General features: G+C 49.7%; 1 protein-coding gene across 1 annotated transcript in view; it reads right to left on the bottom strand.

Moving 5' to 3' along the window:
• Nucleotides 1-3,816: 3,816 nt before the first annotated feature.
• Nucleotides 3,817-10,621, bottom strand: part of VDR (vitamin D (1,25- dihydroxyvitamin D3) receptor) — a 50,150-nt gene continuing 43,345 nt past the window's right edge. Inside the window, exons 8-10 of the mRNA XM_005877388.2 lie at nucleotides 8,241-8,392; nucleotides 7,931-8,047; nucleotides 3,817-6,604 (exon numbers count right to left, since the gene is read on the bottom strand). Of these exons, the coding sequence (XP_005877450.1) occupies nucleotides 6,345-6,604; nucleotides 7,931-8,047; nucleotides 8,241-8,392 (529 nt within the window). The 3' untranslated portion in view covers nucleotides 3,817-6,344. The remainder of the gene's footprint in view (nucleotides 6,605-7,930; nucleotides 8,048-8,240; nucleotides 8,393-10,621) is intronic.

Genomic DNA, 10,621 nt, shown 5'->3' with positions numbered 1-10,621 from the left:
AAGGACAGGCGTTGGGGAGAGAGGAGAGTGGGGGGAAGAGAGAAGCCAGGCCCACAGCTCAAACCTGTCCATGTAGAGCAGTCGCACCACCTAGTGGTAAAGCTCAAGATGACTTAGGAAAAGAACAGATAGTCCAGAGCTGGGGAGAAGCTGGTGACATCCTCCTCTAGAGGGATTGTCTGGGACTTGTGATGCCCCACTACCTAGTCCTAGAGCCTTAGGAAGGGCCTGGAAGCCTTCCAGCCCCCCTCCCCAAGGCAGAGCAGCCCATTCTGAAGGGGCCCACCTGATAGTACAAAATGTGAAGGAACAGCCTTCAGTCCTACCTGCCCTTGGCTGAAAAGAGCCACCTAGCTCAAGGTCACACGAAGGTCACACTCTTTGTGGGAACAGCCAATATCCAGTGACTAGCCGATGAAGAAATATAAAAACCTGGCAAGTGCCATCCCATTTCAGAGTTCCCCAGGAGGGTTGGTTGAGACCCCTGTGAGACCAACTTCTCCCTCTACCTGATCAATCCTACTTCCTTCCCTGCCATCAAAGCTGGTGACCCAGAGACCTCTCCCCAGTAAACTCCCCGCCCTTCAACCTACATTTCACAGTCAGCTTCCCCAGAGCCCAACTTGCACTACCTCATGTATCACAAATCAGCGGTCGCCAACCGGTGGTCCATGGACCACTGGTGGTCCGTGAGGTCCGAAAGGTTGGCGACCGCTCTCATATATGACATGTCTGGATAGAGATTCAGAGCAGCTGTCTAGAGCAGGACCCCCCTCCTCCTGAATCCCCCCCACCATCCGCTTCTGCTCCACACCCCACTGTGCCTCTCGGTCACTTGGCGCACTGACTCCTTCAGGAGCCTCACAGATTCCTTGCCCACATGAGTGCTAACGTCTGAAAGGGTGTTGGCAGGCATCCCCGTAGCTGCGCTGTCTCCTTGGCCGAGGGCCGGCGGAGAGACCTCACACTGCACAGACAGCCTCCAAGGAGTCCCAGCAGAAGCTAGAGATACTGACCAGATGGCTCCGGCCCCTCCTGGCAGGCCCTGTTTGATGCCCTCCGACTACAGAATCGGTATTTCCCCGCACACCACTGACCTATCTCTGCCACATGAAGCTCTAAACCTGTCAAACCCACGGCCCGTGAGTTGCTTTTCCTTTATGTCTTTTTTGAGGGCCCTGTTCATAGCATCCAGTAGCAGCATCGCTTGATGTAAAGGGAGGGTAGTCCCTCTCTATCTTCTATACGATGTTGAACAGTTTCGTGACTACCTGCCCAACAGGTCGCCAGGGCGTGTCATCCACGGTTAGTACCAGGTAAAAAGGTGTTATGTGGGTCCGTGCTGTCCAGCAGGATGTTCTGTGATGACAGAACTGTTCTGTGTCTGCACTGCCATTTCCAGTAGCCCTGGGGCCGCTGAGTAATGGAAATGGGGCTAGTGCAGCGGAAGAGCTACATGTTTGCTTTAATTTAGTTTTAATTAATTGAAAAAGTCACCGGTGGCTACTTCGTTGAATAGCACGCATGTAGAATCAGAAGTGGAACGTGAAAACTTAAAATCCTTTTATCTCAACTTTAAGGTTTTCTGGGTGCATTTCTCTCAGTTTACCTGGCGTTTATTGTAACACACAGGCTTGGAGAGTTCGTGTTCTTCTAGATCAGCGGTTCTCAACCTGTGGGTCGCCAACCTGTGGGTTGCGACCCCTTTGGGGGTTGAATGACCCTTTCACGGGGTCACCTAAGACCATCGGAAAACATATATAATTACATATTGTTTTTGTGATTAATCACTATGCTTTAATTATGTTCAATTTGTAACAATGAAAATACATCCTGCATATCAGATATTTACATTACGATTCATAACAGTAGCAAAATTACAGTTATGAAGCATCAACGAAAATAATTTTATGGTTGGGGGTCACCACAACATGAGGAACTGTATTAAAGGGTCGCGGCATTAGGAAGGTTGAGAACCACTGTTTATATATGTGTTTTCCGATGGTCTTAGGCGACCCCTGTGAAAGGGTCGTTCGACCCCCAAAGGGGTCCCGACCCACAGGTTGGCGACCCACAGGTTGAGAACCGCTGTTCTAGATCATCTATAAGACACCAAATAGGTTCTCCTAACAGTTTCTAAGAACTTCATCTTCACACTTCACCAGCCAGAGACATGCACACTGAAGCAGCTGTTTCTAAGTCCTTTCATTTTTTTCATGACAAGTGGCCCTCAAGCCCTATCCTCAGTTCTTCTACTCCCACCCCACCCCCAGTGACACATTTGGTTTGAAATCTCTGCAGATACTTCTGAAAAAGTAAAGTAAATCACACCTGCAGGTTCCCAGGCCAACTTATCCAAAATACATCCTCTGGCTGGACATGACTTCCCCACGTGCAGATGACCGTGTGGTTTGGGGGGGGGGGGCTATTTTTGCTTGCTGTGTTAGGCGATGTTGCCCCTTATCATAAACCCCACATCCTTGGGGAACAGAGCCGGGCGCATTGGCGTCTCTTGGTCCCTGCAACTCTCCATCACTGGCACAGCAGCCATTTCAAACACAAAACACATTTTTGTCAACAGTTGCTTGGCTTTCATTCTTGAGGTTCTCAGGTAAGGGCCATAATTGATGGGACCCCATTGAATGCTTCCTGAGAAGCAGTTGATCCAGCCCCTCCAATTCTCCCATCTCAGGGCCTCCTTTAGGAATGGGAACCTCCCTCACATGCTTTTTAGTAAGAGCTGGCAAGACTGTGACTTGTCAGGTCACTCGACTCAGTAGAAGCAGCAGAGTGTAGCAGCTCATTAAAGGCTTCTGGAGCTAGCTGCCAAGGGTTCAAATCCCACCTCTCCACCAACGTGGCTTTGGGCAAGTTATTCCCTCTGTCAAATGGGGGTGATGGCAGTCCATCTCCCCTGGGGTCCTGATAAGGACAAAGCAAGTTGGTGTGCATAAAGCATTTATTTACAGCAGCACTTGCCACGAAGTAAGTGCTATGTAGTATGTGCCATTTTTATTACCATAAGCAAGCCTTTCTTCATCAGGTTATTTCTGGCAAACATTTTTTGTTTTGTTTTTCTCTTTGGAAATAACTCAGGAGGCTTTCTTTAAAGCCTGTTTTTGGCCCTAGCTGGTTTAGCTCAGTGGATAGAGCACCCACCTGTGGACTGAAGGGTCCCGGGTTCCATTCTGGCTAAGGGCACGAACCCTGGTTGCAGGCTTCTCCCCGGCCTGGGGCCCTGGTCAGGGCTCGTACAGGAGGCAACCAATTGATGAGTTTCTCTCACGTCGATGTTTCTGTCTTTTCCTCTCTCTCCCACTCTCTCTAAAAACCAATGGGAAAATATCCTCGGGTGAGGATTAACTAACTAAATAAAGCCTGCTTTTGCCACTTCATGCCCAGCTTTCACCAAGTCTGTCGTACACCCCAATCTTCTCTGTTCGCCTCACTTGGATTCTCCCACTTATTCCCAGTGAGGCAGCAGAAGGAGCTCTCTCCCGGAATCTTGTTTAGTTGGCATTTTGGGGCACACACTTTCTAGAGTTTCCAATAATATATTTTAAAAGTATTCGATTTATGAACACCTGCCTTCACCTTCTCTCATTCTAAAGCAAAACAGATGATCATCACATTTCCTTCCAGCCTCGTGAAACCTCACTTTTCCTTTTTTTTTCTTCCATCCCAGCTCCCAGACTTCCCTTTGGGAGTGGGGTGGGTTGTTGTGGGCCCAGGGCTGAGGAGCTGGCATTCTCCATGTCCAGTTGGGACCTGGAGGAAGCAGAACCAGGGGGAGAGCTGGGAAGGTGGAGGCATCACAAAGACAAATGCACTTTATTGATAAGGCAACAGCATTACAAGGGATGAGGCAGAGGCCCCATCTGGCCAGGGCCACCCTGGGGGTGGGGGTTCTGATTCACATTGAGACACAGGCTGAGGTGTCCCTCCCCTTCCTGATGGGTCAGTGGGGTGACAACCCTGGGAAGGGAGGCAGGGGGTTGGGATCTAGACTTGCTCTGTCTAAACTCCAGCACTTCCCCCAAAGGACTGGGTTGGCCACTGGGGGAATGAGCAACGGGGTCTGAGCTCAAGTGTGGTGTAGTGAAAAGAGCACGGGACCTGAAGTCAAAGTCGGGGTCCGGTCCTGGCGCTACTTCTAACTAGTTATACGAGTTGGGGTGAGTCACGCCCTCCTCTAAGCGGCAGTTTTCTCTAATAAGGAGGCTGAATGACGTTAGCGATTTTCAAACTTTTTCTCCCACTGAATAGCAAGCTGGACCAATGTGTTTTGCAGCTAAAAATCAAATAACAAGGGTCTCCCCCAAAGTTACAAAACAACAACAATGACAACAATAATTACTGTATAGAATTTTCACAATATAAGTTCTCCCCCCATAAATATCTCTTAATCAGTGGTGCCTACTACCCGCTATATTAGAGTGTAGTGCGAAGTGGAGACGGATTCCAAAAACAACTCACGTCTAATAAACACAAGATTCGGCCGTGAGGATGCTATTCTGCAATGAGGACTGTGGCTGCCAGATGTTTCCCACCTGAGGACACGCGGGGCCAGGTGGGCACTGACAGCTCTGGCTGTGGTAAGTCGGGTTGCTCCCGGCATTTTCAGGGGACACAGATGCAGGTGGAAGGGTGTCCTACTGACATGAACTCCTCCGTATTGAGACCTCGAATATGGCTGTGTCCACCAAGCTCAAGAGACTACCTGAAGGACCCTAGGGGACTCCTGGGAGAACCCTCTATGTTGGTCCCACATACCTACACTGAGGAAACCCCCCCCCCCCCCGGCCCAGAGTAAACGGACCTCGAGTTGCCATCTCCTGGGCTGGGCTGGCTACGAGGAGCACAGAGTTTGAAGTTATGTACCCCACCCCTACCCTGCCCGCCAGGCTCCTTATGACTTTGGGGTGGTGGAGCGAGAATAAGAGGGGAACCAGCCCCACACAACTCCACCCCAAAATGCTCTCCGACTAGGCACAGAGGCCAGCCCATTCTCCCTGCACCCACATCCTCAGGTCTCAGAGCACAGCTCCTGGGTCTCCTGAGGGAATGGCCACCTTAGACCTACAGCTAGATGGGCAGGGAGAGTGTGACTTAGGCTGTTGGGGTCTGGAGGGCCTTCACCTCCATCCCACCCACCAGGTGGAAAAGACGTGACCCCCACTAGACTATGGGGTGGTTGGAGAGTGGGGGGTCTTTGGGTCATCCTTGGCCATCCTAGGGTGAGGTCCCACCAGCACCCGTGGCCACAGTGGGAGGGCCCGGGAGCTTGCAGCAGGTTCTCTCTCTGGGGTGGGAGGTAAGGCACTGGCAGGGAGGGTGAGGACGGTGCCTGCTGCTTCCCTGCAACCTGGGGGCAACTCAGTCCTGCCACATGGATTGTTGCAAGGAGAGCTCCCGCCTCAGCTAACCTCTTAGATCCAGGCTGAGGAGCCAGGGGACAGTTGTGGCCACCACCCACTACTCTTCTGTGAGGCAGGGTTTGCCTGTGTCCCACCACCTGGGCCCTGCTTTCTTCCCTCCTTGGCTCTCCCAGCAGGTGCGTTTTGGGGGCCAGTGGCCCAGCCATAGGGAGAAAGCTCCCTCACCATAGCTACTTCCAAGGAGAACGTTACCATGGGGATGGGATGAAAGTGGGCTCTGAGGGAAAGGCAAGTGCACTTTGGCCAGCAGGGATGGGTGAGGGGGGAGTTGTGACCTTAGTCACCCAGTTTTTGGTCATTCTTGGCAGTGAGTATCCTAGACAGGCCAGGGATGGGAAGACAGAGGGAGAAGGCCCCATCATGGCATGCTGCCCTGAGATAGAGCAGCACAGACTGGTGGCAGGATGAGGTGGGGATAAAGTGGGGGTTGTGGCCAGTTCCTTATCATGGTGGTGCAGGGGAGGGAGATCCCCACTAGGCTCTGGACATGTGGACCTGAATGGGGCGGGGAGGTATGGGTATCTGTCCCTGAGGAATGGGTGTGTTTTTCCTGCCCACCTGTTTTCCCTTTCCTAACCCTGGGCACCAGCCAGCAGCCACTTCTGGAATGGTGGGGACATTCCCAGGTGAGGTCCTGCCTTCAGCCTTTGCCCTCTGCCCCAACTTGAGTCTCTCTGTCAAATAAACAACAACTCCTCATAACTGAGGTCTTCAGGGACTGGGGTCAGCATGTGGCCTGTAGATATCGGGGACCTGGTGTTAGGTTGGGCAGGGAGAAAAGGTGGGGGAAGAGGGGCTATACTGGAGAGTGGGTGGGAAGGGCTGTTGGGCAGCAGCCATCCCCAGGCCCGGTCACCCAGCCCTAGAGGAGCAGCCCCACCCAGGCACCACCACAGGGTGCTATAGTCAGGAGATCTCACTGCCAAACACCTCCAGCACGAGAGGTGTGAGCTTCATGCTGCACTCGGGCTGGAAGGAGAGGCAGCGGTACTGCTTGGAGTGCTCCTCGTTGAGGCTGCGCAGGTCAGCCAGCTTCTGAATCATCTTGGCATAGAGCAGGTGGCTGCCTGGGGGTGGGTGGCGGCAGCGGATATAGGTCTGCAGTGTGTTGGACAGGCGGTCCTGGATGGCCTCGATCAGCGCAGCATCCTGCACTCCGGGACGGTCTGTAGGCACAGGGAGGCAGGAGGAGGAGGTCCAGGAGCTCTGAGCTGGGTCCGTACTATTCAATCTCCCCACCACCCCTTGGTCCACATAGACAGACCTCCAACTTCAGCATTCTCCTAAGTCACCCCTGTATGACTACTGACCTGTGACATCACAGTCCTTAAAGCCTTTCAACCACTTCCTATTGCATTTAGGATCAAGCTGCAGGTAATTTTATGGGCCCATCTGGCCCTGTCCCTCTATCTTTACAGTCTTTCCATCAGAGTCTTTGGCCTTCAGATACACATTTATGTTCCCTCTGCCTGGAACTCAACTCTTTATCTTTGCCTGACTTTTACTGATTCTTCAGGTAACAGTTTAAAAGACTTTCAAGAAAGCCATTCCTGATAACTCCCTACCTCCATGCTCCAGACTACATCAGGTTCCCTCCTTTTATTATACCCATCTGTAGTATCACACACTTCTTTATTTTTTTAAAACTCTCATTACATTTGAAATTAGTTGTTAAATAGTATTTGTTTCATGTCTCCTCTTACACTTCATGGGAGAGAAAGCGTGTTTGCTGCTGAATCCCTATGCCCAGCATAGTACTTAGTACCTGGTAGGTGCTCAATAAATCATTGCCGAGTGTATGTATGAATGAGTGAGTGAATGCTGGCTGAAAAGGGGAGGGGAGCCCATATCCATTCCTTGGTTCCCCAGCCTAGGAAAGCATCCCTGGGTAGAAGTCACTTACTTGTTCCCTGAGCAGAGTCCAGGCTGAGACGGGGCTGCACCACTTTGGGCCTCATCACCAAATATAACATCCTTAGGACCACAATAACCTCCTCCTCAGCCTCTCTCCCTCTTCCCATCCCAAACAGGTAGAAGAGTTCATGGATCACAGCACACTGCCTCCAAAATTAGTCAGGTATACTGTCTAGGCGGAACCATTAATTGGTTCCCAGGTTTGTTTTTGTTTTTGTTTTTTTACCCTGCCCCCCTAGGAGAGCTCAAGTGTCACGGAAGTTCGGTGTTATTCACACAAGAGCAAATATTGGGACTATCCAGGACTGTCTGTGGTCTGAGAAACCCCATCTACCTGGCTCCCAAGAATCCCACCTATGAATCACTAACCGCCCCACTAGGTAAGGCCAAGGACAGTGGGGGCCCTCAGTGTACAAACACCATATGAGCTTTGCAAACCCAGCAAAGTGGTTGTTTCCTGGTCTGTCTGTCTAAAATTTGCTCACTTCTCTCTTAAGACTGCCATGCTGGCTCTCAATAGGGCTTTCCCTATTCCCCATGTCCCAGGTCCCTGAGTTCCTCACCACTAGGCCTCATACCTGGGGAGACAATGCAGATGGCCATGAGCAGGACATGCTCTTCCTCATGCAAGTTCAGTTTCTTTAAACCGACCTGGAACTTGATGAGCGGCTCAATCAGGTCCAGGCTGTGTCCAGCTATGAGAGAGAATGGTCAGATGTGGGCTGAACTGAGGAGACACCCATTGCACCCCACCCCACCTCCAACCCTGACCAGGCCTGACCCTTGCCTTTCTCTCCCTGTTGCTGCCTGAGCAGGGCCCATGATCCCAGAATGGGTGGAGCCAGAGTCTGGGAGCTAAGAGAGGGTGAAGACAGAGCCCAGACACACCTTTGGTCACATCACTGATGCGGTACTTGTAGTCCTCGGCCCCACAGGTCCAGGACATGTCGTCCATGGTGAAGGACTGATTGGAGCGTAACATGATGACTTCGATGGCACTTGACTTCAGCAGCACAATCTGGTCCTCAGCGGTCAGATCTCTGCCAGGGAGGGCAGAGGTGAAGGTTAGATCTGCAAGTAATGCAAATCAGTGTAGTGTTTTGACAGGTCTATACCTGCCAGGTAACCAGTATGTGCCCTGGATCCTCCATGGAGGAGCTTAAAGCCTAGTTGGAAAGAACAAGACTGTTTCTTGAGGGAGACAACTCAAGACTGTGTGTCAAGATAAGAAATGAAGTAGCTCAGCTACTAAAAAAGAGGAAAACCCAGTGACTTGCCAGGATCTCCCGGTTCTAATCAACCAGAGGTATTTTAGGGACAGGAGGATAGAGCCTGAGGAAGCTCCCAGGGTTATGACATGAATATGTGGTCTACAAATGTATGGCCAGAATCATCTTCAACGGCTCCCATGTTTCCCCCCTCCCTCCTCCTGTCCTCCAGTCCTTCCTAGTAGTAAGGTCAGCCAACTCGGTCTCTAGGACATCTCTGGAACCCTTGACCTCATTCCCACTCCCAGATGACGGTTATAGCTCCATCATCTTTTTTAGTTGCCTCCTACTAGAATTCTGGAGTCAAAACTCTTGTGTCTCTCATTCATCTTTCTTACTGCTGCTACAGGGAAGTATCACACTCCTGTGCTTAGAAATCCTCACTGATTATCAAATACCCAGGATCAAGCTTGTACTCTATAAATTAGCTCCAACCTGTCTTTCCAGCCCATTTCCCATTGCAAACCCCACCAACCCTCCATTTGAACAACTGTGGACCACTCCACGTTCCGATGCTGTGTTCTCACACCACCATACCTCTGAGCATGTGACAGCTGCAGCCAAAAATGCCCTTTTTCTTTTCCCGCATCTGGTCCTTCTGATCCTAAATCTGATGAGGTCTCCCTTGGAGTCCCCCACCCTCTGATTCTCTTCAATAGAATTGGGGCCTTTCCCTTACAACCCCCTACACATTGCTTGTACTCCTATTTTGTCTTTCTCCCTTTGGCTTTGTTTTTTATATGCCTGATCTGGACCTTAACTGTAAGCTACTTGAAGGCTAGCATCACCTCTTAATTACCCACACACTGATCACTTAGCCCTGAGCACAAGAGAAAGTCAACAAATATGGGCTAATGGATCAAAAGTCCAATGACTCATTCCACTATTCTGCATCATGAGCTGGGCTTGTCTGAACAATGACAATAAAAAAGCAGAGCCTACAGATCAACTTGCTTTTGGTTTTTCCTGCCCTCTCTTCCTGACTGTATATTTCTGCCTGGATATCCTGTAGATAGGCTGTCATCCTCTCTGTGGCTATACTTTGGTTCATAAAAAGATGATTAGGGTGACTAGCAAAGAGTCTACATTGAAAAAAAACCACAGAGTGGGAGAGCTGGAAGACCTCTCTTAGAGGCTATGTGGTCCAGTGTCTTCTTCAGCATTCCTGACACATGGTTCCCAAACAGCCTCCCCAGGATTCTTGAGCCAAGGAGCTCATGGCCTCTAGATTCAGCCACAAATCTGTTAGCTCTTCATTAAGAGTCTTTATTCTGTTGATCTATAACTCACATGGTGACACATTGCTTGTACTTCTATTTTCTCAAAGAACACAGAACCAGACCTTTCCACTAGCTATGGGCATCCCTTTAACCTTTTAAAGAAAGCTACCATGCACACCTTGCATCTTGTCCAGAATAGACAGCCCTAATGGCACGGCATCTAGACATCTCACCATCCTTGTCACTTTTCTCTAGATGTTCAATCCACATTTAAAAAAATAGAAACACCCTCATTTGGGTTTTAATTAATTATATAGCTAATACATGTTCATCATTACATCTTTAGAAAATACAGAAAAAATATAAAAACAAAACTATTCATAACCACAATGAATGAACATTTTGGTATATTTCTAATACATGTTCATCATTACATCTTTAGAAAATACAGAAAAAATATAAAAACAAAACTATTCATAACCACAATGAACATTTTGGTATATTTTCTTACCTTTTTTTCTATGCAAATATCTTTTTAACATACTCAAGTTCATAGTAATTCTGTCCCACTCCTTTTTTTTCAAAATGTTTTTATTAATGTCAGAGAGAAGGCGATAGAGAAATATAAACATCAATGAGAGAGAAACATTGATCAGCTGCCTCTTGCATGCCCCCTACTGGGGATTGAGCTCGAAACTTGGGCATGTGCCCTGACCGGGAATCAAACCTGTGACCTCCTGATGCATGGGACATGCTCAACCAACTGAGCCACACCAGTTAG

The sequence above is a fragment of the Myotis brandtii genome, unplaced genomic scaffold (genome assembly GCF_000412655.1).
Source record: "Myotis brandtii unplaced genomic scaffold, ASM41265v1 scaffold517, whole genome shotgun sequence".
NCBI classification, from domain to species: Eukaryota; Metazoa; Chordata; class Mammalia; order Chiroptera; family Vespertilionidae; genus Myotis; species Myotis brandtii.
This window is presented reverse-complemented; position numbering and strand designations above follow the sequence as displayed.